The following is a 26,450-nucleotide window of genomic DNA, read 5'->3' on the forward strand; positions in this document are numbered from 1 at the left end:
AAATGCCAAAAATGCAGGACAGTTACATAACTCACCCGGGCAAAGTCAACCAAGCATGCAACACCAGTCAATCAAAGCTCGAAGCTGAAGAAATCAGAAAACATAGAAGCAGAACGCATTCAAAACAACTGAAGTATCCTCATCGCGCTATAACAAGTAAATCAGACCAAGCCACACCAAATCAATCGCAGATCCTCACCTCATAGCTTATCTGCATGAGGTGGGCGGTAATAATCCGCATATCCTGGAGGATATGTAGACTCTGCTTTCCCTGGACCAGCCACGTCATGCATTCGAACAAGCCGTCGCGCTTCAGCTTGTAAAACTGGACCTCACGACCAACGACAATCGCGCCGTGTATTGTCATCCCGCGGCCCCGTGCAATGTGACAGTGAGACGACTTCATCATCTCCTCCTTCAACTTAGTCTGCAGTTCTGCGACGTGCCATTCTTCCTTCGGCGCAGCCTGGCAGAAGAGATGCAGGAAGTTCAGGCGATCAAAGGGGCTGTATTCGCGGCCGACGGTGAGGGAGATGTGAGGGGCCTCGGATTCCTGATGGTTGCCTAGAGCGTACTTTACCTCGGTCTCGTCAGGAAGATCGGGAAGGTTGGGCAGAGAACCAGGGAGGGGGAAGGGGAAATACCTCTGTAAGAGGTGGGTCCAGACCACATATAGCTCTTCGCGGGAGGGAGACTCGGGGAGGAGCGCAAGTTTCTCGCGCACTTCAAGCGGGAGGTGCTGGATATGAGTTAGCATTTCTTCTTGCAAAGGGTTGGGATTTTGACAAACCATTGTGGATCTCTTATGAATTGGATAAAGGAATCTGCGGGGACAGTTGTCACAGTGGGAGTCGAAATGAGGAGATGTTGGAGGAGAGGTGATTGATGATGATGAGAAGACGGACTTCATGGTGTCATTGGGATATTTATATTGAGTCTGTGTGAGTGTCTTGATATAAAAAAAGGATGTTTCGAACACTACGGAGGGTAGGCAATGGTGTCTTGAATATGTCTTGGTTGCTATAAAGGAGGACAAAGCAACAGACTGTGATACAATCCTTTGTTATTAACAATATGTCTACAAAACAGACGAGACGACCAAGCAAAGGCATTGTTCTCTGCAATGATTAACAATGCGATTCATTCTGCCCATGTCTCAAACAGAGACAACAAGTTACTGAGGAACAGACAGATTCTGATGCAGCTCCTTGCGCTGGACAGCTCCGAAACGAAGATTGCCGACATCGAATATCTACCACCGTTAGCAAGATGTCTTTTACAAACGGGCAAGAACGTACTGCGTAAATTCCCTTGAGGAATGTGTCACCAAGGATATCCATTGTCATACTGCCTCTGCTCTGGATACCTCCGTAGACATAGCCCGATTTAGCCTCGGCGAAGCCCAGATCCTCCTTTTGCACGACAAATTGCTTGTCCCCCACGGCAAACGAGACAACAGGAAGTTTGTCTTCTGTCGTGTTGGACGGATAAATATACCCTTGGCTATCCTGATCGTAATACGCCCCCGGGATAGCATCATAAATTGCCTGACACGTCGCATCATCGACCAGCGCCAATGTCGTCCCAGTATCAGCTATTGCCTTGTTTCCCGACCGCGCAATTGTCTTGCCATTCACAGTCGCCGACGTAGAGTCAAAAAGCCAGAATCCTTGGCTGTTGTCGATGGATGTGTAGTACACATCCTCACCCGACGCTGTCACGGTAGCCTGATCAATGAACCCAAATGTGTAGAATGACTCCCCCTTATCCGGCTCATCCGCGTCTTTCCAGGAACCCAACTTCGCCGTGAACAGTTCCGCCGATTTCGGGATGTCCTCTTGAGAGATCATATTCTCTACAGGAGTGCGGACAGCCTGCGGCTTGACCGTGTTGATATTGCTAAAGGCCAGACCGAGCAAACCATCGCCAGATTCCTGCTGGAACTGTGCGGAGAGTGTATCGGCCAGTTCGATTGCCTGACTCTGGACCTTCAATCCGCCGAGCGTGATTGTATCGGTGCCTACAGTACCGGAGGCAGAGGAGCCATCACCGTAGGAGATCTTCCATGTCGAGCCGGACTGTTCTTTGAATGTGCTCGACTTGCTCGGGTCGAAGAGTGTACCGGACTTGTGCTGGGAGATGGTCGCCGAGGGGAGGTTGGTTGACCAGACCTATTACTTAGTATTTTGCTTTTATTAACAAGATATGTGGTGTCTCACCCATAAGTCCGCGGATCCCGTGTCAAAATCCAGATTAAACGTCTGCGCCGGAGTACCGATACTCACTGGCGCCAGGTACATGGCATCATTCTGGACGTCGTCGGCGCCGACTTCGCCTGTCTGGTCTGTATTCGCTATTCTCTTGCTCAAGACGTGCTGAATGCGAGCCTTCCCACCGACAGGCAGGTTTGTATACTGCCGGCCCGTCTGGTGGAGTGTGCTGCTGAAAAAGTATGGCCCGCCTTTTGTTGGGGTGAAGCGGTACTTGCGCATGAGGTGGACATAGGACTTGGTCCCCGACTTGCGGTAGTGGGGGTTGGGGATGAGCTTGATCTTTGTGGCCATTGGAATCGTCATTTTGGTGTGTGAGGGTAATTGTAGATTGATGGTCGAGTTGCAAGATGCTCGTTTTAAATGCCTTGCTGGTCTAGTCTACCCCTCACCAGCGGGACGTGATGCTGTGGCGGCCTTAGCGTGTTGGAGAATCTGCACCATGACATGTGTAGCCCACTATTGTTCCATACGGGAAGGTGTTATCCAGTGATCTGCATGAATGAGATACAATGCACGCGTGGCCAAGGACAGCCTAGCCAAGTCTTATCTTTGCTTGTTTATGGTGACGCAGAGACATTGTTGGTGCCATTCATATTCAATAGAGTCATAGTCACCTCTTGATCTGTCTATTCACAATCTTCCCCCCCTCCATCTCGACCTGCCATTGCCTTTTCTGGCCATCTACAGCCTCCAGCGTGACCCTCCCCTCTCCTGCCAGACAACGGACTAGCTGCTTCACAAATGATTGCTCCTCCTCCTCCAGCATTCTAACATCCGGCCTCCACCTTCCTTCTTCGTACTCCTCCTTCCAAGCATTCAGCCTGTCCTTTTGCCACCGCTCAGAATATCTCGCCATCCCATACAGCCCATTCCACTGTTCCAAATTCGGCTGCGTTCTCGGCGTAAATCCATAGTGGTATATCTCGGTAAAATCCCACTCCCAAGGCTGCTCGATATACTCCCCTGTGCTCGAATCACCTTCCAACTCGCACGCTCGCTTCCCTCCCGCATCTCTCAGAACGCGGATCACCGCGGGAAAGCTCCGGTAGGCCTCCGCAGCTCGAGCGGGCGGACCCTGCGATTCATCATACACGAGGTTCTGCTCGAGAGCTTTGTTCCTACTAGCTCCGGACTTGTGGTCCGCCAGTCGGCGCATGTGTGCGCGGCGGCTGATCTCTGCCCAGTGAAGGGCTTGATCTAAGACTGTCCATGGTGGGGTTTTACTCTGCTCGAGTTCGTTGATACGAGTGGCTAGGCCCAGGGAGAGGAGAAGGGTTAGTGTGAGTGGTTTTCCGCGTTCTGCGGCCGCGAAAAGGGTTTCGTAGCTGTTGGCATTGGGTAGATAGTGTTTTGTATATGCTTGCTGGATATCAGGGTTCAGATGACGGAGGAATGTTCGGATCAGGTCATGCGAGGCCTGGTCCGTAAGGGCGGTGTTTCTGACGATCGAGAAGAAGATGTCCCTTCCCCGGTCGTTGAGGACAAGCGTGTCGGCTCCCTTGCTCAGGAGGAAGAGGCCTCGTCGTGACGGGTCAAGATCCGTCTCGAGGGCGATGGTCAACGGAGTCGCGCCGCGACGGGTCTTTGCGTTGATGTCTGCTGGAGGAGAGTGGACGAGGAAAATCTCGCATGCGGCTTCAAATTCCTCCTCGGGGTGGTAGATGGTGGCTAACGAATGCAGTGGAGTATCCTTTTCAAACATGTTTGGGATGTCAATATCCGGCATGGCGTTGACGATTTTCTTCATCGTCGACAGGTAGGATTCGGGATAAGCTAGACGTGGTCCAACTATGGATGCCCACGAGTGTAGAACTGTATCTCCTGCCGACAAGACAGATTCACTCAAGTCTGCCCCTGCATCTATCAGTGCACAGATTACCCCTCCGTCCCAGACTCCTAGATCGGCAGCCGCCGCGAGGGGAGTCAGTGGTGGATATCCCTTGTCTTTGGCATTGATATCTGCACCTGCGTCCACGAGTATCCTGACCAATTCCGTCATTCGGGCCAGATGTTGCTCCAAGCTGCCGTGGCGGATCCAGTAATGCCAATGGTGAGGAAGATAGCCATGTCGCTCGGGAAAGTACTTGGTTATCCCATGCAGCGTGTTGCGCCCCATGGAGTCCACCCGGCTGGCATCGGCACCCTGAGATATCAGGTACCTGGCTAGAGATGGTTCACCAAAGTACGCGGTCAAGAAAAGGGGAGTGGTGGATGTATCTGAGGCATGATAGCTTGCGTTGACATTGGCACCAAGAGAAAGCAGGGCTTCGACGGCTGTCATGTTGCGGAAGAGGCAAGCCCAGTGCAGAGGTGTGCCGTGGGGGAGCTCGAAGGGACTGTCACTGTTAGATGACCCTCGAGAAGAAGATGGAGAACGTACTAGTGAATAATCTGGATCTTTTCTGGGAATCCACCACTGTTCTCCTTGACAACAGGCTCGATGGTTGCGTTGATATTCGCGCCTCCCTCGATCATTCTCCTCGCGATTCCAACAATAGAAGAGCCCGGAATCATAAACAGCCAGTGCATCGGACTAACCTTCTCCTGCAGAGTCACAGTGGAGGCGTCGGCGCCCTTGTCAAGCAATAATTCAATTATTTTCGCATGACCAGCTTGGAATGCTTTGTATAGCGGCGTCTCTCCCTTCTCATTCTCCACGTTGACGGAGACTTGGCCCTCATCTAGTAATCCCTGAACGGCATGAATAGCTCCCAATGCAGCCGCAGCGTGTAGGATCGTATTTCCTTGCCGATCAACAATACTTCCATTCTTCCTCTCCCATTTCAGCGCTCTGTCCCTGTCCCTCGCAGCCTCGACAACATCTTTCTTCCCGAGAAATGGATCTGAACAGAACCCTCCATTGGCCCTGAACCGTTCATGTGCTTCGTCGATCTTCTCCTTCGAGCAACTAGGACTTGCAAAGAAATACCCCTCAGAAATCGCCTGCAACATCCACTCCTCCAACACATCGTCCGCAAACTCCGGATTTTGACTATGCGCCGCCATGATCTGCGCATATACCGCCCTTGCAGGTGAGTATCCCGCCCTGGCTGCCTCGGTTAGATACKTTAGCAACCGATCGAGGTACGAGGGCTTCGCGCCGGTAACCGTCTGTGCCAGCCCAAACAACACATCGCCGGGGAAGGGCGGCGCGTTGCCCTCTTTCATCAGGGCATATTGCTCTTCCAGCTCTGTCCGGACGGTTTCATCAAGCCGGTACCAGAACAAGGGACCCTTATTATAGATCGGGTCAATGATCCCGACGTGCTTGTTTGTAGGTGTCAATTGGATAGAGGAGAGCCTAATCGTCAGCTTATTTCGTTAATACAGTGGATCACGTCACTTACCAAGCAGCGTATGTAGGGCTGTCAGTTTTGATCAAACCCGGACCAGGAAGTGGGCGCTTCCGCGGATCTTCGGACAGGAGCTTTGATATCGCTTTGCGCAGCTCCCCGCGTATATTAGACGGAATATCCTCCTGGCTATAGAGCAGCTCAAAAAGTTGACCAGGAACATTCTCCGGATTCTCATCCAGAATAGGCGCCTCGCCGTTCCCCGTAAAGATAGACAGCAGCACCAACCCAAAGCTGTACGCGTCAAATCTAAACATCAACTCCGACGAAAACCCCCCAAACCTCCCCAGATCCCCATCCTCCACCTCCGGCGCCAGCCACGCCTGCGTGCCCCGGTAATCACTCAACGTGAACTTCGCATCGGGCGCCTCCAAATCCACACAGACCCCAAAATCACTCAACTTCGCCCGGAAGGGCACGCGCTCACTCGGACCCGCAAACACAAGCACATTTTCCGGCTTCACGTCCCCATGCACGATCCTCAGATGATGCAGCGACTCCAGCCCATTCGCGACATCCAGCGAGAGCTGATACCGCACCTCCACGGCGCGCTTCTCCGTGCCCAGAAAATCGGATAAAGGCATCATTGCAGCCTCCATGAATAGCACCGGCACCGCCATATCCGCAAAGGGGAAATCGAACCCCCACGCTAGAAGACTGGTGATGTTGGGGTGTGCGCGAAGCACGGGATTACATAGCGAGAGAACCTCGAGTCCCAGTGTGCGCAGCTGGAGGCGGTACTCTTTGCTAGCTGCGAAGCGCTGCTCAGCTTTACTGGGCAGCGGGACAATGACGCGCTTGATGACTTGGCCTTCGTAGATGGGGTCGGTGAAGACGGTGAACTGGTTGCCTGCGCCGATTTTGGTTCCTCGGGTGGACAGGTTGAAGGCTTTTAAGATGCGGGGGCCGTGGATTCCTGTTTGGGCGAGGAGGGCGGTGAATTGGGAGAGGGTGCTGAGGACTGGCGAGGAGCCGTTGCGGGTGGCTGTTATGGCGGATTCTAGGGGGTCGACCCATGATGATGAGGCGGACGAGAGGTTGAGGCCGCTAAGGTCGGGCTCATTGCTGTCTGTGGAGTGGGACCAGGCTTGGATCGAAGGAGAGAGATCGCTGCTGTTGATGGCGTAGTAGCTGTCTTCCTCTAGGGAATTAAGGATTTCGTCATAGGAAGAGAGGTCGGTCATTTTAAAATTATACAGTATGTAAAGTGATAGAAGACGGTTATGATCACTTCTGCGGGGTCGTCTATAAATACCACTCAGCGCCGTTAGTGCTGACAGTCAGCCTCACGACCCAACCCCTCTCGACTCCGTCGGATATTCTCCTCTCGTCGTCAAGCAAAGAACAAGCAAAATGGACATCTACGGTACAGCAGTGACGGCCATCACGCAAGTCTACCAAGTAACCATCTTCATCAAAGGCGTCATCTCCGACATCAAGGCCTTTGACGACGACCGGGCGGAGATCCAGCTGAAGCTCAATGTCCAACTCTCGACGTTGCTCTTCTTCAAACGCATCTTCTTCCACCCCGAGCATGGCCTCCTGCTTCCGGGAAAAGTGGACCCTTTCATCGCCGACACGGTCCAAGGGCTCCTGGTGCAGATGCGAAAGACACTCGCCGAGTACGAGCTCGTAGCGGCAAAATACGGACTCGTGGACGAGGATCTGACCATTGAGCCTGAGAAGCCAGCCAAGACACAGGAGTCACTGCTGGAGCGCGCAAAGAACAAGGCCCGATCGCTCAAACTCAAGGGCTACGACTGGTCGCTCTTTGACAAGAAGAAGCTGAACCGCATCCTGGAGGAGTATACAAAGTGGTCCGCGGACCTGCGCAATCTCATGCAGCACATGTCGCAGGATACGCTGGCTAGGATGGCGGAGAGCGATCACCAGGGATTGAAGAGTAGTGGTCTGGAGCCGGTGATGAAGCGCCGGACGCTGGCCGCAGCCAAGGCGCCGGCCGAGTTCCAGAGTTTAGCTGGCACAGTCGTTGAAGAAGGCAAGACGACGGGGGGCTTCCGACTGGGGAAGTGGTCAGCCTCGGGATCTGAAGCGATGACGGTGATTGTCGAGTACCACGAGTACGAGAGCACGCTCAGACGCGACGACCTGGAGCCGGACGAGATCGAAGAACTGAAAGAACCGATCCGCAATCTCGCCTGGCTGCTGCAGAACACCACCTTCACCGGCACCTCGTTCGACTCCCTCGACCAGCCCAAGATCTACGCCCTGGAATGCCTCGGCTTCATCGACCAACCCACCGAAGAGCGCAGCGTCTTTCTCTACAAATTGCCGCCCTCCGAACCCACCGCAGACGCAACCCTCACAACTCTCCACGCGTTCATCAACGCAGTCGACAGCCAAACCAAACGTCCACTGAAGAAACCCTCCCTCAACGACCGCTTCAGCATGGCGCACAGCCTCGCCCTGACCATCTCCAACCTCCACGCCTCAGCCTGGCTCCACAAGAACATCTGGAGCAGAGGCATCCTCCTCTTTCTTGAGACACCCACCGGAACCAGCGCATCCGGCCTCTATGCGCACCGCCTTGCGCCTTCTCCGAATGCAAATACCAAAATCGTCTCCTACCTAAGCGACTGGGGCTACGCACGCTCAGTACAACAAGGTACAGACATGCGCTCCGACTTCGAGGTCGAGCCGAACCTCTACCGGCATCCGAGCCGGCAGGGCCGCCCCACGCAGCAATTCAGCCGCGAGCATGATATCCATGCGCTTGGGGTGGTACTACTTGAGATCGGGCTGTGGGTGACGCTGTCGCGGTTGATGGAGGGGAAGATCCGGGAGGCGGAGATGAACGGGCGGCTGCCGAGGGCGAAGAAGGTGCAGGAGGATTTGGTTGCGTTGGCGCAGCAGGGTTTGCCGAAGGAGATGGGAGTGGGGTATACGAGGGCTGTGCTGGCTTGTTTGAGGGGGGAGTTTAGGGGGAGTGAGGGGCCGGCGTTGGCGGTGGACTTTCAGGAGAAGGTTGTTGATGTTCTTGCGGGGGGGATTGAGGTGTAGATAGATATTGGTTACTGGTTATGCTATTCTCTATTGAAATTCAGAGTCTAGTACAGATGCGACCTTAGAAAGCAAGTGCGATAGCCAGTGCGAAGAAAGCAGTAAAAAAGAAGCAAGGCAGATTGGTCACAGCAGCACCGGTGAACACGGCCGAAGAACTAGCTGAGCTGGATGCAGCAGCAGTTGAGGAAGAAGAGGAAGCAGACGACGAGGACGAGCTGACAACACCACTGCTCGAGGTCTGCACAGAGGCTGGGTAAGTACTCGCCTCAGCAATCAATGCTTTAGAAGACGTAGAGGTGGAGATGGAGGACGTAGAGGTGGAAGTAGAGGACGAAGAAGCGGACACACTGACCGAGTTCGAGCTATGGATACCGCTGCCGGTAGTCGAGTTCGAGGCCACAATACTGGTATACGAACCCGTCTGGTCGGTGTAGTTGTACGAAGCAGCGGGGTTGTAGTTGATGATGTTGACCGACTTGACGTACATGGTGAAGGGAACATCGTCGTAATCCGTCTCGCCGCCGGCCCACTCGATCGTTCCCTCGCCGTTGGACGGATCTCCTCCGGCCCAGATGCCCAGCTTCACGACCATGGGTGTTTGCGGGTAGTTCTTCCCGTCGAGGGCATCAGCATACTCGAGTGTGCGCACGGAGGTCCCGTCAATGTACCAGGTTATGGCGGCGGCGGTCCAGACGACTTTGTACGTGTGGAATTCGTCCTGGGGAGTGCTGACGGTCTCCCAGATGGCGCGGTCATAACTGGTCGTGTTGCCTTTGCCAAAGTAGTTGGTTTCGATCTGAGTGGTGTCGGTTCCAGTGCATTCCTGTCATAGTCAGTATCTCTCTGATATTATAGAGGAGCGGGTACTCACCCAGTCAACCTCGTCCAGATCATCCGACTCCATGACGATGGAGCTAACGATACCGGTGCCATTGGCTGCTCTCATGACAACCTCGACCTCGCCGAAGAAAATGTAAAAGTTGGTCTCGAGAGTAGGCGCATCGTACCGCTTGTTGATGGTGAATTCGGCTCCATTGCTGCCGTAGGTGACATTGCCCGATATGGCAGTCCATTCATCGGAGCTGCCTTGGGTGAAATCGGTGGACAGGCTCCATTGTTTCAGGCCTGTGTCGGGGTCACAAGTTGCTACTCTTGTTAGCCAGGGAGGTTTTGACTACCTAGAGCTCGCTTACTATTGGTAGGATTGCAGCTGGTATAGGTCTGCGCGGTACCGAGGGAGACAAAGGCCGAAATGGCCAGCAATTGCAGTATCATGTTGACTGATGGCTATTGACACCAAAATTAAAGATCAAACGAGTGTATCATTTAAGAAAGGGTAAAACGTCAAGGAACGACTGGTTTATACTAGAAGACCGAGGGAGCAGTCATTGATGTAGGGCAGCGACCAGCCACATGACGAATCCAGCGTTAACCCCGAGGTGGAACGGGCCATCGTTCGTCTGGCATGACACGCACTCTTCATCGGACATAAATTCTCAATTCTAAAGTATTCTTTTCAGTAGTGCTCGGTAGAATCGCGAAGGACGGCACTTTGAAAGGTTACTGGTTGAGACGCGTGGCATGGTGGAGATGGTTCCATTAACGGGGCTATGGCGTCGAATAAGCGTTGTCGTATTGAATCGGATTCGGGCCGCTTTCAGGCGGAAGTGTTGAACAATAGATTGATAATTATACTCAATTAAACTTGAATATCACCAAGTCACCGTCTGGTACTCTATAAAGAGTTGGGTGGTTAGCACTTGCCCGGCTGCCCTGTCAAGATCCTACAAATAAATGTACCGTCCACCTTCGCTTCAAGGTCTATGAACTGCTTGAATATAAACATCATTCAGACCGGCACCCACTGTCACAATGAAGGTAATTGTCCGATAGAAAATAAGTGCCATACATGATGAACATCAACTTCCCAGTTCCCAGATGGTTGTCCAACTGTTAACCAATGTACTAATAGGATATAAAATGGAAGCAAAGTAGCAAACATATCAAACCGGAGGTTAATCTAAGCTGCCATACCTGGCAATCTGAATTCCAGAGACTTCTGTAAATTCTTTATCAAAAGCAGAATCTGGCTAACACCAGCTCTGTCACGTAGAAATTTATATATATCTCCCTGCACAAGTCACAAAGCCAAGCTTTCGGCAAATTCTTATCAGGTCTAGGCACCAAAGTGGCTAAAGTAATTGGCCATCGCTCATTCACCCGGACCCACTTCCTCTTTCAAAGCCACTGTGGAGCAAGATAAATCCAGACTTCTGCGAATGATTGCGCGGCATCCTCCGTCGTTCGTCGCAGGTGGATGCGTAGTCGGCCGCGTCACTGCTTTGATTTCCTCCCCAACCCCTTGAATAACATGGCTGGAGTCGACTCTCAATCTTGTGACACAGGGACGGAAGAAAGAACCGAGATAACTAGGACTCTTCCATGACAGTGGTGTTTTCGGTCCATGGAATGATCTCTCCTATCTCCCGTCCGATCTTAGAATGAAGATTATAAATAGGATCCGAATAGGGTATTTTTACTCGCATAATTTCAACAATGTACCATCGCTTGGCGAAGTTGAACCAGACCCACCACCCATACTGGACGCAGATGATCCGGCAGAGACAGGCTCGGGAGCTAGTGTTCAGTTCATCTGTGACTGCTCTAGACTACTTTTCATGGAAAGGCCTCGGCAGATCAGATCCCAGCAAGGCTGCAACAAGGACTGGAAACAAACTGCCCCAGGGATCTTTGTCTTCGGAGGTTGAGGGCGTCGCAAACTTCGCTGATCAACTTACGGTAAATGTTAGACAGTTTGCTCTCCCGCGTTAGAGAAATTTGATTAATTGAACTACCAAAGGCTACATAGGCAATATTATGGGAGTGGTAATTTTTCAATGAAATGTTTACCGTCCCTGTTATACCCGCAGACCACCAAATCTATAGGGTGATAAATGTCCAACAGCTGTAACTTGGACGCATTTTCCGCGACTGCTGGTAAGGCAAAGTTTACTACTCGACCTTGGGCCCAGTATTCCCGAATTTGTCTAATGATCCGCTTGACAAGGTGTGTGGGGTAGTGGGAGTGCTCATATCCTCTAGCCGTGGTCTCAAGCCGTGGCCATATAACATCCAAGATAGAGTGAAAGATTGCGTCTGATCGCCATAGGAAAACAAGTTGGAGCAGAGATTCTGCCAGGCTGAAGGTGTACACATCGGATGTATTTGATGTAGTGAAGTCCAGCGTACCAACGATTTGGCACATACTGAGAGCCAGATCGTCCATCAGGGTTGTCAAATACTGACGTCCGCCTGGAATTACCCTATCGGATAAGGGAACTCCACAAGCCTCTTCGAAAATCATTTCACAGATCATGCAATATAGGGCGTTCATAGCGTCTCGGTGGGTGGGAAACGGTTGACACATGGACGGGGTTGAGGCAGCTCGGCCTATTGGGCTTTGCATACTCGACAAGTATTGGACAGGCAGCTGATCCTCTTTGAGTCTGGACTTCCACACCTTCAGTCTTTCCCTTTGGACGTCTAACAACTCCAGGAGATGCGGGCCTCGCACAAACCCTTCCCGGGCTTCCGCGCACTCGTCCAGTGTGTAGTCCCTTCCTAGCATTTTGCTCAAGGATTCATGGGCTATGCTGCCAATTTCAGTTGAAAGCTCGGATATGTGGCAGCGACTTGCAACACAGCGAAACACTATCAACCTTGTCCGTATTTCCAAGCTCTTGATAAGGATGTCGTAGATCAGATCGTCCACGCTCATTCCTCGGATACAGCTGAGATAGATGTGATCCATGATATCCGGAAAGCGATTGGGCCCGAAAGAACTAGCCCCTTCCCCTTCGAGGAGCAACGCAGGTGGCTTTGCTAGTCGATGCGAAATACAGAGACGGTACCACATTTGCAGCGAATTGGCTCCGTCTGTAGATCCCATTATCGCCTCTCTGTTTCGCAAAACGAACCGGACGGAATCCCAAACTGCCAGCCGAAATTTTAGATGATCGGTCGATGCGTGGTGGTAGTAGGCGAGAAGAATATGCGCAGCAAGGACTGCAGGCGCTTGGCACTCCACCTCGCCGGCCTCCGCCATGCGACAATACCGAAGCGCCTGGTCGTGATACATCTGGGCTTGACTGTGATGCAAGTTATTCACAAGCGGGCTGAAGACCGATCTTTGATGATCACCAGCCATGCTGCGGCTCTGAACTCGCGCATTCAGCATGGAGAGGTTAGATGCTGAGATGCAAAGCACAGCGAACCGCAAACAAGGCGATCGTAGGGATTCATCCGTAAATAGTAAAGAAGCTGTAGGAAGCAGATGGCGCACATGTCTCTGGAAATGACCCAAGTAGCCAATCTCCAGATTGTCTCCGGAACCTAGGGAAGCCGGCAGGTGTGTCTTGTAGAGTTGGCCGACAGAGGTGAACTCATCAGGGCTGTAACTTGCACCCCTCGCAGTATCCAGTGTACGGGGGTTTGAACGTGTACCTGATGGAGGCAACGCCCTCTGAGCTGTGGCATGCTGCTGGAACCACGCTCCGTCCAGATTTCGAAAACTAAAATCAACACCATAACTGCATTCTAGGGACAGCCTTGCGCAGGCTCGACAATAAGGTTTTGTCTCATCACACTGATGGAATTAACGCACTCCCCACTGATGGCACCAGGAAATAACTGACCTTTTTGCCTCTCCTGCGGCAAGGCCGGCAACCTGAGTGCCTCCGCTGAATATTGGATTTGGTATGGTTCGTGGAAGGCGATCGCATAGGCATATTGCGTTGAAAGTTCGAGTAGCATTGCAGGTAACTTCAAGCGAGCGGTTTGATGCTGCGTAGTAGAAATAAGAATCTGAACTGGAGATGACGCTAAATTGGCCAGTCTTGAGATTAACCTTCATTCACTCTTGTATTGGTATGTAATACAACAGCACGCGGACTATATCTTGGCATATCACATTAGTGAATTGAACTGGTGGAGTCATGACTAGACCAGGCCAAATCCTGCCTGCGCTGGGCCGTAATTGCCGTCATCGAGCTAAATGGAGGAAAGAAGATAAGAGAAAACTGTGGGCTCATTCCTCAATTCGGGGAGTGTGATATGAAGACCGTTGAGGGAAAACATCCCCACGGCACCATTGGACATTATCTCACGCTAACCCTCTTTGGAGAAATCTTACGCCAGGACTGGTAAATTACGGTTTTGGTGCTCAACCTAAGGCTTGGCTCCGATCATTGCCTGGATGAAGTACCTAGTATGCCCCCTCCCTCGTCACAGGAGATATATGGTACGTCTAAATTATTTAATCATCCTCCCTCCCGACCGTTTTCAAGCAAAAAACACTATTCTTCTCTGTGAATAACCAAACACAAGATGGCACGCGCTGTGTGGACGAAGCTACTTTCAGATGCCTCCATCAAAAGGTCGTCGCAGACCTTGTCCGTTATTGCCAACAATGCATATATATACGGCGGGGAGCTACGGCCCCGAGAGCCGGTGGACTCAGCTGTGTACCGCGTACCCGTAGTTGGCGGTAAGTCCGCGTTGTCCGGTTGCGAGATAGAAATCAATACTAATTTGGATCAGACGGGATGTCTTCGAATGCAATATCCGTGATTGCCAGCACGTCCGTCACTCCTCAACCAAGAGTTGGGGCTGCATCTACCGTAATCGATGGGAAGGTGTACATGTTTTCAGGCCGTGGTGGGCTTGCCATGGCTCCGATAGAGGAAGCAGGTGCATTCTGGGTTTTCGACCCCGTTAGTAGTGCCTGGATCGAAGTCAAACCCGCAGACTCTCAGCTCCCTTACCCAGTTGGACGCAGCTATCATACTCTCACCAACGACGGCAAAGACACGATTTTTCTGCACGCCGGGTGCCCTGAAAAAGGCCGACTGGGCGACCTATGGGCGTTCAACATTTTCACTCGCCAGTGGAGAGAATTGTCCCCAGCTCCCCGACCAGAAAGAGGCGGTGCGTCCATTGCATACGCAAAGGGGAAGATTTTCCGCATGAACGGCTTCGACGGCCAAAAGGAACAAGGAGGGGCGTTGGACGTGTTCGACCTCGAGAGTAATGAGTGGAGCACCATTACCTACCAAGCAGATGGAATCACTGGGCCGAGTCCACGAAGCGTGAGCTGCCTCCTATCGCTCAAGGTTTCTGACAAGCCCTGTCTAGTCACCATGTTCGGCGAGCACGATCCCAGTAGCCTGGGTCACCAGGGAGCCGGCAAAATGCTTGCAGACGTATGGCTCTTCGATCTGGAGTCTCAGAAATGGACGGAAATCCAGGTGGATGCCGAACACGCTCCTCCAGCGCGTGGATGGTTCGATGCGGACGTGATCTCAGACAATTTGCGTCCCAGTATTGTTGTCCATGGCGGACTTGCCGAGTCAAACGAACGCCTAGGCGATATATGGCGGCTCGATTTTTAAATAGCGATTTTCTATTCTCAAGGTCAGACGGATATCATGAAACTTCTGTCTTTGTTTCTCTATGAAGGGCGGGGCTGGAGATGCCATCTGATAGGGTCTCTGCTTTGATCGTGTTAACGCATCCTGAAAAACCACCTTACATAAAGTGCACTAAATACTAAACATGTATTATGGGCCGGCCCGTCCACTAATATAACAACCTGGGGTTGACAAAGGAAATAGACCAATGACATTCTGACAGATGCCATTAGAAAAGAAGGCTACAGCCTGTTACAAGTCATATCAGATAATAAAGCAGCGTGGTCAATACAGCTCAAGAAATAAATTATGACCAGAGCCAAAACATATTTGTCCAAGAGTTCACATGTCAGGATACTCGTCCATGTAGGCTATCAGAATGTGATAATCTTTCTATCACCCTCGAAGTACCCGTCAAAGATGACCTTAACGTCGTGATGGATCCACAATTCGTTTCCATTTTTGAGGTACCACCGGAGCGCACCCTTAAAGTTGTATAGGTTGATCCTGAGACCGACGCCGTCTTTTAAGTTTCCATTAACGATCCCGACATATATGCCCCCGATTGCGGGAGTACAGGTCATGTCATAGCTGCTGGTATCTACAAATCCGTTGAACTAGAGACAAAAGCTGTTAGCAGCGGACTCTTTGGAAGTGCTGTTGGACGTTGACTTGCGGAAATCGGGCCAAAGGACCAGTTGAATTCCACGGCATCATCAGGGACAGAGAGCTCGGCCGCTGCCTCAGTCTGTTCGGCACTCCACTCATTATCGCCGTCGTCCGGGGAAGTCAGGTCGACGTAAGCAGCTGTAGTCCGCAATGGTTAGATTCCATGCATGTAGAAAAATGAAACAAAAGAAATCCTTGCATACCATCAATGTTGAATGTCTCACCCATTTTTGCTGGTTGGAGCAGTCCCGCGATGACAACTGAAGCAATGTTTGAAAGAGCTTATGGGTGTGAATGATCAGGGAATTTGGGCTCTGAGCAGAGAAGCATGTACAATTTATAGCTCGAGATCATCTACCCTTCACCCCACCATGTCCATTTCCACTGTCAAGGGTTACTTCCGAAGAGCAGGAACTAATCGATAGTGGATAACAGTGCAATGCTTACTCGCAACATCTTGCAGATCGTTCCGCCAGCCACATCAATGGCCCCACTATGGGATGATGAGATGTGACTGATGATAACTATTTCGCCAATCAGTAGCAGCCAAGCCAGGCTTGCAGCTCAGCTGTACACGATCTTCATAACCCACGGTTATTGGCTCGATCGAAAGACATATCTCGGATCAGGCCTCCACCGAGCCACCCTGGTAGAAGGAGCAGGCGTTCGTAAGAACGGTCGAGGCCGCGACTTTGGCGTTGTTTAACAGGGTGAAATTGCAAGCTACCTTAGGCTGAAACGAAGGATAATCAGTGGATCACAGATTGAACTGCCAAAGGGACGTGGATAGGATTGCGTATGAAGCTTATATAGACTACCTTAAAACTGAAATAGAATGGCTGGTACCAAATTTGGCAGTGTCCCTAGCATCTAGGATAGTGCGCAGCTTGCAATGGGAAGGAAAAATAGTGTTTTGCGCTCTCTATGAACGTCATCAAGAAGTGCTTGTCTCGGACGTTGTTGTCCGCAGACCAGAGCTTCTGCCCAATAAGCCTACTTGTTCGACCTTTCTCCTGCAGCAAGTCACTGTACCCTTCAAGAGTCATGACAGACGAGGTTGTTCTTTTTTATGAGATGGGTAAAAGACGGGCTTCAAACCAATTTCCTCGAACATGGCATTCAAGATTACCGGGGCTTAGACGTAGAGCCGCTCATATAACTGACGAACATCTCCAATGTTTTGAGCTACTTAAAGCTCAACTGGCTTGATAGTAGTGCTGGAATTGGTAATGAGCTATACCGTGCAGTGGAGGAAGCACGAGAGCGGAGTTGAATTATTACATTGTGGGCACATTTGAACAGGATAATTCCAATCATTGTTGGATCTTCAGTTTTCCTTGCTGTCGCAATTCTTCAAGATGGTGTACATATTTCGAACCACTACTGATGACAACATTGACAGCATTCGGGGAGTTGTTTTCGCGAAGAAAAGGGAGGTATCGCGTGTATCGGATCAAGTCAAGAGGTAGAACGCTTTTTTTGATCGTGATATAGTAGCACGGATCTGTGTCAGCACGCACTATGACGCCGTTGATCTTTGCGAGAATATTCAATGTGGACGAGTTGATCGGGTACGATTTCTGTATCCGCAGCGCATATCTTCTGGGAGACTCTGGCTGAAGGTACTGTCCGAACATGTCTATTTTTGTCGACAGTCGAAACTCACTTGGTAGTCGCCATTCGTCGTTTTGACATGAGCAATCCATGGTTTGGAAACAATGGGGAGAGATGCAAGCAAAAGTCGCTGTCAATGACGAGTCACTGAGGACCTTGATCCATGGATGCTGGCGGGCAGACAATGTCAATGTATTTAGGGCGTTGCCGGAAGACAGCCAGGCAACAGCTAAGTCTCCGTTTTCCAAAATTCCAGTTTCTTTGATCATGTCCAAGACGCCGTTGAAGAGGGATATGATGCGATGTTGCAGTCCTTCTCTAAAGCTGAAGTCGTCGCTTTTGTCATCCGGGATAAGTGACTCGAACCAGTCGTTCAGGCTTGCCTCACCACACATTGCTTTTGCAAATTCATGCATTGACTCTTCACGCGCTGCAATTGGTGATGGAGGTATTTGCTTGGGTGAGCATCGCAGGCAAAAGAATGCCACCAACTCACGAAGTCTCGCACGACACATAATACCAGTGCAGGGGCTGAGAAACAGGCCCCATATTCGATCAAAATCAGCCAGTCGAACTTCGAACAAACCAGTTGCATTGAGGATCTGCTCTTTGGCGGTTCTTCCCGGCTTCCGGATGAGTGTGCTATTTGCAATTATATTCACAAACTGACCGGCCTGCAACCCCGCCTGTATGGACTGGGTTGCTATCCTCGAATCTTTCGTCCCAATGACTTTCAAACTCGACGAGAATGTCGTCTCGAATTGTGTTGTACAGTCACCAGTGCGAGGACATCCCTTGTTCAAACGAGCCGGCCCAATTGGGTTCACTTCGACGAGGCTTGTCGCCCCGATACGGATTGGTGTATTCAGACCAGTCTCTGTATATGTGCTCAAGTTTAGCCTATCGATATCTATGTGACGCTGCGGCAGCCAGTGCCACATCTGTATCCCTTGGATACTTTTTCCTGTTGACAAAATAACGCCTCCCCATATTTTGATGCCCACTATGGACGAATCACCGGACTCGTTAGATGGGTTAGCTTTCTTGACTATCAGTTCTCCCGGACCCCACATGTCAACTAATTGGCTTGGTGTTGCAACGATATCAATCCGTTCTTGAAATGGTTCACGTAGTCCAAAAACCAGCACCTCTTGTCGAAGCATATCTCCCAAACACGAAAGCTTCTGTGAACTTGCGTAAATGCTTGGTAGGTCAGGCAAAGCATGGTCGCCTTGCAGAACAAAGTCCGAGACCCTGCAGACTAGAAAATCAAAATGAAATGGTGTCATAGACCCTCTTACGTATGACTGAAGCACCAGACAGAGGAACTGGGTTGCCAAAGCAATCATGCTCCGGATTTTGTCGATAGACAACTCCTCCTGCTCATTTTCGATCGGAATTTTCACTCCAATATCGTCGAATACCCGTCTGAGAGCTTCCATTACCTGTGACAGGCTGTCTCGACTGTTCAGCTCAGACCAAATTCTTGCACCTAGAAGCAACCCGCCGAGAGCTCCAAGCACAAATGGGATAGAGCTAGTAACGAATATTCATTAACAATCCTGACTCCCTGGGGCGAAGTTGATTAAAATTTCAGCTCTGAAGAGCTTACCGTAATAATGTGCTCTCAGTCAATCTGTAACAGGTGGTGATGAGATCCCTGATAGTGTCCAACTTGATTGCAGCCATCACAATATACTTGTCGTCCTCTAAGCTTCCATTCCATGCCGGATTTAGGCGCAGGTATGGAATCTTGATATGACCATCCTTTTCGATATGCGACAGGAGATTCTTTAGTACTCGCTCACTGTATTCCTCTGATCTTAAAAGAAAATTGATTGTGGCGCATTTCCTTGTGTCGTTGTCTGAGATGGTGACATGGTCACGAAATTGAGATATAAATTCTCCTTTCCTTTCTGCATTGTTGGACGGCGTGGGTGTCGATTGATCATTCTCATTGCTTGCAGACTCTCGGATATGAGGGAACATGCCTGCCAACCCTAAAGTATAGTCCGAATGTTTGATTTTCTCAATCGTACTACTGACTGGTTCCGAGCCATTCCCAAGCTGGATCACAGTACTGTGGTCATAAATCCAAGGGTAATCGACGACATAGTTCGTGAGAAGGGAAGCGAGGGTATTGATCTCATTATCGTCCGCATGCTCGTCTGTCAAGTCCAACTCTGCCAACTGCAAAAGCCATTCTTCTTTCTCATCATCCGGGCGGTCTAGGCGCTTTTCAAGTTCCCGCCGTATGCCTTGGAAGACATCGTCCTGCTGCAGTTTATAGTCATGGTTGTCGGACCTAAGTTTTTGGACCTCGGGAACCGACTGAATGAAACTATTGATGTCTGGTGTTTCTGTGTTATCCATCCTGTGTGGAGGGCCTTAGGAGATTTCTCAAGTGCTCCCGTCAAAGCTCGAGGGACCGGAAAGCTTGTGGGAGTGTGAAAGGCCAACGGAATCTGCTTTTTGTGAAATCCCTTGACTTCTTTCAAGCAAGTCGAGATCCCCTGATTCACTAAGGAGGAGCTGGTCTGTCTTTTAAGGCCTTGGACTCAGCCTCGTTCGTCGTCGCAGCCTTCTCTGGTTTGTGATGTGCTGGCGAATCGCTTAATATCACAAGGCGCAGTACCCCTCATTCGGATTGCTTTTTGGCCTGTCATGGCGCCAGGGCCAGGTCTATTGATCAGTTGACGATTGGCTCATAAGTATAAGCGATACGTCGACAGTTCAACGAAGACTTCCCTCTCAGCCTGGGTCTGCATGCTTATCGCATTTGGCCGCATTGCTGTCCGCTCTATACTGGTAGGCTCTAATCGTAACGAAGTCATGTAGCCTCGCTATAAATACATTGCGTAGCTCTTCACCCTCACAACGTTTGATTCACCTCCTGATATCCCCAGTCTATTCACTCTTCATTGAGTTCCATCTGCTGCATCGGTGTTGTAGCAATCTGCTGACGCTTATTATGACCGCCGCCTATGCACGTATTGTATTTCACTATATTTGTTAACCGGTTTCTAGGCGTCTCGCTGGGGTTGATGTTCAAGACCCTCGCCTGATCTACATACCATCAGGTCTACAGAACAGCTTCCGAAGCCATTCCAACCGAAGCAGCCCTCGCCGCCGACTAATGGGAGCATCCGACACAAAGATATCAATCCATGCCACAACGCGGCCACACATGCAACTCAGTCGACAACAAATCCCGCCACAAATGGTCGGAAAATTGGACAAGACATTTCAAGATAGTGATTAAATAATTGTCAAGTTGCAGAATATATTGTTTTGCTTGCGTTGTATGATAATGCAATGTTATTAAAAGATAAAATCTCCGTCGTGGTGCAATTTATATAGACTACTAACGTAACTTCGTCCATGTCCCACATTCTCTCAGCTCACTACAAATTTCTCGAAGCCTGGTCGGTTCACGTCGTGAGAAATATATCTGGAATGGTCGCCGCAATGAGAGGTTGAAAGATCACTATGGATTTATTTCGCGATGCGAAAGTCTCCATCGCTGGGGTGATTTCCTGTCCAAACTAATAACAATCTGTCATACTCATGCTGATTAGGGAAATTCTATTCCTCTAGGGCAATCATAAAACCCGCTAGTCACGCATCTAGTCCTAGTTCTCGCTAGGTATGCAGGAAAGTAGATAGATAGGTGGCCCGTTCCGTCCGCTTGTGCTATCCACTCGCCGTGACTCATCCCGTCAATGGACAATCAATTTTAGAATAAACCACGCCCTCTCGTGGTTTCTATGTTTCCATCCCCCACAATCTTGACCCATCATGGAGCATCTTAAACAAATATTTGCCCAATGCCATGAGGAAGGCCGTCCAGCGATGGTCACATACGTGACGGCCGGATTCCCTACGGCGGAGGAAACCCCGGACATCATGCTGGGCATGCAGGCCGGAGGAACAGGTGAGTCCTTTGGTCTACAGTGTGAATTGATCCTGATAGAATTGTGTAGATATTATTGAATTGGGCCTCCCCTTTACGGATCCCATTGCAGACGGTCCGACCATCCAAAAGTCGAATTTGAAGGCCCTCGAAAATGGGGTCACAATGACCTCGATGTTGGAGATGGTTCGGACGGACGCGCGGAGAAAAGGGTTAAAGGCTCCGGTGCTGTTTATGGGTTACTATAATCCTATACTGCAGTATGGAGAGTCAAAGCTTTTGGCTGATTGCGTTGAGGCCGGGGTCAACGGCTTCATTATTGTTGATCTGCCTCCGGAGGAAGCGGTTCGATTCCGCAATGGTTGCACGAAGACCGGGTAGGGCCACACACAACCCTAACAATGGACGAGTGAACTAATTGATTCATGGACAGTCTCTCGTACGTCCCTTTGATAGCCCCCTCCACTACCGAAGACCGCATGAAGGTCCTCTGCAAGATGGCCGATTCCTTCATTTATCTCGTCTCCCGTATGGGCGTCACCGGCGCCACCGGGACCCTCAATTCAGACCTTCCCGCTCTCATCCAGCGCGTCAAAGAGCTCTCTGGCAATATCCTAGTGGCCGTCGGGTTTGGAATCAGCACGCGCGAGCATTTCCTGAGCGTGACCTCCATCGCTGACGGCGCTGTAATCGGCAGTCAGGTGATTACGATCCTTGATAGCGCCCCCGCCGGACAGGCCGCCCGGGCAGTTGAGGACTATTGCTCGCAGATCACACAAAGAAAGGTTACCGGTGGGCCCTCTGCCGCGATGGAAACCAATGCGGTCGTCGAGCCTGTTGTCGAGGGAGAGGCAGCTCCGGCGACTGACCTATCAGGGCGGTTCGGTGTCTTCGGTGGTCAATACGCCCCAGAGGCCCTGACCACCTGTCTGGCCGAACTCGAAGCCGGGTTCGAGGCCGCTCGGAATGATCCCACCTTCTGGGAGGAATACCGATCGTACTATCCATACATGGGACGTCCCTCCAGCCTTCACCTGGCTCCGCGCCTGTCCGAGCACGCAGGCGGCGCGAATATCTGGCTGAAGCGGGAGGACCTCAACCACACAGGATCCCACAAGATCAACAACGCCCTGGGCCAGATTCTAGTTGCCCGTCGGCTGGGAAAGACGGAGATCATCGCCGAGACGGGTGCAGGCCAGCACGGGGTTGCGACCGCGACAGTCTGTGCCAAATTCGGTATGAAATGCACTATTTACATGGGTGCAGAGGACGTCCGTCGCCAGGCCTTAAATGTGTTCCGGATTCGCTTGTTGGGGGCTACGGTTGTCCCAGTCGAATCGGGATCGCGTACGCTACGGGATGCGGTGAATGAAGCCTTCCGTGCGTGGATTGCGCGCCTGGATACGACGCATTATATTATCGGGTCTGCGATCGGGCCCCATCCCTTTCCGACCATGGTTCGCACGTTCCAAAGTGTGATTGGTGAGGAGACCAAGGCCCAGCTGCGAACCCTGGGCAAGAGCCCGGATGCAGTGGTTGCCTGTGTCGGGGGCGGCTCCAACGCTGTCGGCATGTTCTATCCATTCTCTGAGGACGCCTCCGTCCAACTGGTTGGGGTGGAAGCCGCAGGCGATGGCTTGGACACGGAACGGCATTCAGCTACCTTGAGTCGAGGCTCTGTCGGAGTTTTGCATGGCGTTCGGACCTATGTGCTGCAGAACCAGGATGGACAGATCTCCAATACTCACTCGGTCTCAGCGGGACTGGATTATCCCGGTGTGGGACCGGAATTGGCCCACTGGAAGGAGTGCAACCGGGCGACATTCCTTTCAGCTACTGATGCCGAAGCCCTGCAGGGCTTCCGACTTCTGAGCCAGCTGGAAGGTATCATTCCCGCGTTGGAGACCTCTCACGCGGTCTGGGGCGCAGTCGAGACAGCGAAGCAGCTGGGACCCGGCAAAGATCTCGTGTTATGCTTGAGTGGCCGTGGAGATAAAGACGTGCAGAGCGTGATCGATGAGTTGCCCAAAATAGGGCCTCAGATTGGATGGGATTTGCGGTTTTAGTGGTTAGAAGTCTGCTATATATGCTTTCGAAATAGTGGGAATCCTTGATAGATCGGAAAAGTATGCAGCAGCAATGAGAGTCAGCCTCCATAAAAGCAGACTAGTAACAACCATGCCTATCAGAGTGCCTGGCACTCTGGCTAAACTCACAGTTAAAGGAGAGGGCGACAGAATGAATCTTCATAGAACAAGTGTGCAATAGTGGCCTCAGGCAATCGAAAACGAAAGCCGAGGAGCTTACCCAGCCACTAGTCCATATTGGGAAATCACGTGATCGACACAGCGTTGTCATATGCCGAGCATTAGTGGACAGCAACCAGAAGCAGTATGCCGTCGATAATTGCTAAGAACAGGAAGAATTCACACAATGCTGGTTCTGGAAACATCCTCCAGCAAGATACCGAATAATGTCATGTCATCATACACAGTACAACAAAAGCGAGCTTCGGTGGGGCTGACATTGCACTGTATGCAATGTTACCATTTCGGGACTAGCGGCATCCCCAAGCTCGACCCATCAGACAGCCCGAGTGAGGTAATAATGATTGAAAGACTTATGATGATATGCAACCACCTAGGAATGACTGGTCAATGCCTCGTATCCTAGTTGATCAATGTGATGTGTCGACTGGTCTCCTCGGAGACCCATTTCTGTGGCGTCAGAAAGCAACCTCAAGCAAGCACAATGGATAATACATGGTGATATGATCGGATGTTGTCATAGTGAGGTTTATATGTCTGAAACATGCAATCTCTGGTCAAGCAACAAGAAATCGGCCCTAATACGTACCCCAGAGTCCACTAGCTTTCTTGTTTCATGAGTTCTGGGCCCAGGCCCGCGGATCTTCCATCAGTCAGCAGCCTCTAAGGTAAACGCACAACTACTTCCGTTCTGAGAGTCAAGCATCCCAGCAATTCACTGCCATTGCCTCAAGAGTACCTCCTCAATGGCTGCTACTGACATCCCAACACAAGGGGCTCCACTGATGATGTCGACTGCAGTCACTCAAATGGCATCAGAGTGGAGACAACAGGTCAATCAACGTTTCCCAACTGGAAATACCAACTGAATCAGCGAGAGACTGGCAGATACATCATCATGTAGTCAGCAGCTCCTCCCTCAAGCATAAATACCTGCGTTTCCCTCGCCCTGATCCGTTCGAAATCATCAGATCAGACAGAAAAATCAAAACACTAGAACAATCAAGCACCTATTGAGCAGTCTCTCAAATCAATCCACCACTTCAATCTACCATCAAAATGTCCTCCAACCAGAACCCCGGAAACTTCGCCAACCGCCCCCACGAGGAGGTCGAGAACATTGCTCGCAAGGGAGGCCAGGCCAGCCACCAGGGTGGTTTCGCCAGCATGGATCCCCAGAAGCAGGTACGTCTTCAGAACACTCTTTATACTTTTATGCTTCTACAATATCAACTAACTTTCTTCCAGAGAGACATCGCTTCCAAGGGCGGCCAAGCCTCCAGCGGTAGCTTCCAGCCCGGTGAGGAGCGTGCCCGTGAGGCTGGTCGCAAAGGTGGCCGCGCCACCGGTGGTGCTGCCGATTACCCTGAGGAATAAATCAGTCGATACGAGTGACGACCTTGAGTGATGATAAATGATGGATTCTGGCAATGCCACATGTACTATAATTTAAATGAAACAATGAACTTTCACTGGATTCTGTTCAACAATTGTATATTCGCGAGCATTATTGCCTTCCACGCGCTCTTTCAAACCATAGTCACGCGATATGCTACTCCACATGGTTATTCCGATATAAAAAGAGATGTTCCAAGGCGCTGAATGGTAATAATTTATAACCAGGAACAAGAGTCACCCGCTCAGTCAATACACGGCAGTTCCTGGAAGCAAATCATGATTCACTACGAGGTACGTAGTATCTTCTCAGGCATACGCAGGGGTTCTCAGGAAAATAGGAAGGTATAAGTATGCAACAGCTAAGACGCCCGTAAAAAAATGATCAACAAACAGCTATGGAGTATCAAACGGTTGCTCCATGATATTGGAGTAACTCCGCCACCTCATCTTTATGCTGTCTCAGAGATTCTTCGTCGAGCGTTTCATATATGTCCAACCACATCAGATCTTCCTTTGAGACAGTCGCCTGTGCGGCCTGCAAAGCGTTGTTAAAGGGCACGCCTTCTAACCTAAGATTCACCTCCGCTCCAGCCTCTATCAAAAGCTCAGCACAATCTTTTCGACCGAGGGCAGAGGCGGCAGCGAGCGCACTTCCATATTTTCCATTTGGAAGGCATTGATTAACATCTGCTTTGGCCCCGATGAGATATCTCACGGCTTTGAGATTCCCTGCCACTGCTGCTGCTGCGAGGGCGCTGCCGAAATATCCAATCTGCAGTGGCATGTTCACGTCCATCCCGGCTTCCTCTACCAGGTACTTGACAACATCAACCGCTTCCGTTGATGCTGCTGCGAGGACACTGCCATATATTCCACTTTTAAGTGGCATGTTGACATCAGCCCCTGCTTCTTGCACTAGGAACTTGACAATCTCAATGTCTCCGTTCTGGGCTGCAGCTGCGAGGGCACTGCCATAGTATCCACTTGTAAGTTGCTGGTTGGCATCAGCCCCTGCTTCCTGCACGAGGAACTTGAGAGTCTCAATGTCTCGCATTGATGCTGCTGCGAGAGCACTACCATACTCTCCACTTGGAAGTAKCACATTGACATCAGCCCCTCCTTCCTGCACTAGGAACTTGACTTGCTCAACGTCTCCCCACCGGGCTGCAGCTGCGAGGGCACTGCCACATTCTCCACATTGAAGTAGCATGTTTACATCAGCCCCTGCTTCCTGAACTAGGAATTTGACAATCTCAATGTTTCCCGCTGCTGCTGCGAGAGCACTACCATACTCTCCGCTTTGAAGCAGCGCGTCGACATCAGCCCCTGCTTCCTGCACTAGGAATTTGACAATTTCAATGTCTGCCGTCGCTGCTACTGCGAGGGCACTGCCATACTTTCCACTTGGAAGTTGCACATTGAGATCAGCCCCTGCTTCCCGTACTAGGAACTTGACCACATCCATTCGACCC

At 51.0% G+C, this 26,450-nt stretch overlaps 11 protein-coding genes across 11 annotated transcripts; 4 read left to right on the top strand and 7 right to left on the bottom strand.

The window, feature by feature from the left end:
• Positions 1–181: 181 nt before the first annotated feature.
• On the bottom strand, positions 182–793 carry Asppvi_009044 (uncharacterized protein; the record flags this gene model as incomplete). Its single annotated transcript, XM_043304905.1, has 1 exon — positions 182–793. One exon carries the CDS (start codon positions 791–793, stop codon positions 182–184), a length of 612 nt encoding a protein of 203 aa, XP_043160840.1.
• A 381-nt stretch (positions 794–1,174) lies between these two features.
• Asppvi_009045 (pepsin-like aspartic protease) lies at positions 1,175–2,576 on the bottom strand (the record flags this gene model as incomplete). Its single annotated transcript, XM_043304906.1, has 3 exons — positions 1,175–1,252; positions 1,299–2,171; positions 2,220–2,576. 3 exons carry the CDS (start codon positions 2,574–2,576, stop codon positions 1,175–1,177), a joined length of 1,308 nt encoding a protein of 435 aa, XP_043160841.1.
• A 307-nt stretch (positions 2,577–2,883) lies between these two features.
• Positions 2,884–6,810, bottom strand: Asppvi_009046 (ankyrin repeat and protein kinase domain-containing protein; the record flags this gene model as incomplete). The annotated part of the gene is made up of 3 exons (XM_043304907.1): positions 2,884–4,609; positions 4,654–5,574; positions 5,621–6,810. The coding sequence occupies 3 exons, from the start codon at positions 6,808–6,810 to the stop codon at positions 2,884–2,886; spliced, it is 3,837 nt and encodes a 1,278-aa protein (XP_043160842.1).
• Positions 6,811–6,979: 169 nt separating this feature from the next.
• Positions 6,980–8,647, top strand: Asppvi_009047 (uncharacterized protein; the record flags this gene model as incomplete). Its single annotated transcript, XM_043304908.1, has 1 exon — positions 6,980–8,647. The coding sequence occupies one exon, from the start codon at positions 6,980–6,982 to the stop codon at positions 8,645–8,647; it is 1,668 nt and encodes a 555-aa protein (XP_043160843.1).
• A 64-nt stretch (positions 8,648–8,711) lies between these two features.
• On the bottom strand, positions 8,712–9,925 carry Asppvi_009048 (glycoside hydrolase family 16 protein; the record flags this gene model as incomplete). The annotated part of the gene is made up of 3 exons (XM_043304909.1): positions 8,712–9,473; positions 9,522–9,775; positions 9,844–9,925. The coding sequence occupies 3 exons, from the start codon at positions 9,923–9,925 to the stop codon at positions 8,712–8,714; spliced, it is 1,098 nt and encodes a 365-aa protein (XP_043160844.1).
• Positions 9,926–11,525: 1,600 nt separating this feature from the next.
• On the bottom strand, positions 11,526–12,887 carry Asppvi_009049 (uncharacterized protein; the record flags this gene model as incomplete). The annotated part of the gene is made up of 1 exon (XM_043304910.1): positions 11,526–12,887. One exon carries the CDS (start codon positions 12,885–12,887, stop codon positions 11,526–11,528), a length of 1,362 nt encoding a protein of 453 aa, XP_043160845.1.
• A 1,148-nt stretch (positions 12,888–14,035) lies between these two features.
• Asppvi_009050 (uncharacterized protein) lies at positions 14,036–15,099 on the top strand (the record flags this gene model as incomplete). The annotated part of the gene is made up of 2 exons (XM_043304911.1): positions 14,036–14,195; positions 14,249–15,099. 2 exons carry the CDS (start codon positions 14,036–14,038, stop codon positions 15,097–15,099), a joined length of 1,011 nt encoding a protein of 336 aa, XP_043160846.1.
• Positions 15,100–15,491: 392 nt separating this feature from the next.
• Asppvi_009051 (uncharacterized protein) lies at positions 15,492–16,014 on the bottom strand (the record flags this gene model as incomplete). Its single annotated transcript, XM_043304912.1, has 3 exons — positions 15,492–15,718; positions 15,763–15,924; positions 15,990–16,014. 3 exons carry the CDS (start codon positions 16,012–16,014, stop codon positions 15,492–15,494), a joined length of 414 nt encoding a protein of 137 aa, XP_043160847.1.
• A 1,085-nt stretch (positions 16,015–17,099) lies between these two features.
• Asppvi_009052 (uncharacterized protein) lies at positions 17,100–19,773 on the bottom strand (the record flags this gene model as incomplete). Its single annotated transcript, XM_043304913.1, has 2 exons — positions 17,100–18,936; positions 19,013–19,773. The coding sequence occupies 2 exons, from the start codon at positions 19,771–19,773 to the stop codon at positions 17,100–17,102; spliced, it is 2,598 nt and encodes an 865-aa protein (XP_043160848.1).
• Positions 19,774–21,198: 1,425 nt separating this feature from the next.
• Positions 21,199–23,379, top strand: Asppvi_009053 (tryptophan synthetase; the record flags this gene model as incomplete). Its single annotated transcript, XM_043304914.1, has 3 exons — positions 21,199–21,334; positions 21,384–21,690; positions 21,747–23,379. The coding sequence occupies 3 exons, from the start codon at positions 21,199–21,201 to the stop codon at positions 23,377–23,379; spliced, it is 2,076 nt and encodes a 691-aa protein (XP_043160849.1).
• Positions 23,380–24,639: 1,260 nt separating this feature from the next.
• Asppvi_009054 (general stress protein) lies at positions 24,640–24,957 on the top strand (the record flags this gene model as incomplete). Its single annotated transcript, XM_043304915.1, has 2 exons — positions 24,640–24,765; positions 24,829–24,957. The coding sequence occupies 2 exons, from the start codon at positions 24,640–24,642 to the stop codon at positions 24,955–24,957; spliced, it is 255 nt and encodes an 84-aa protein (XP_043160850.1).
• Between the last annotated feature and the right edge of the window lie 1,493 nt (positions 24,958–26,450).

Source organism: Aspergillus pseudoviridinutans (genome assembly GCF_018340605.1).
Source record: "Aspergillus pseudoviridinutans IFM 55266 DNA, scaffold_6, whole genome shotgun sequence".
NCBI lineage: Eukaryota > Fungi > Ascomycota > Eurotiomycetes > Eurotiales > Aspergillaceae > Aspergillus > Aspergillus pseudoviridinutans.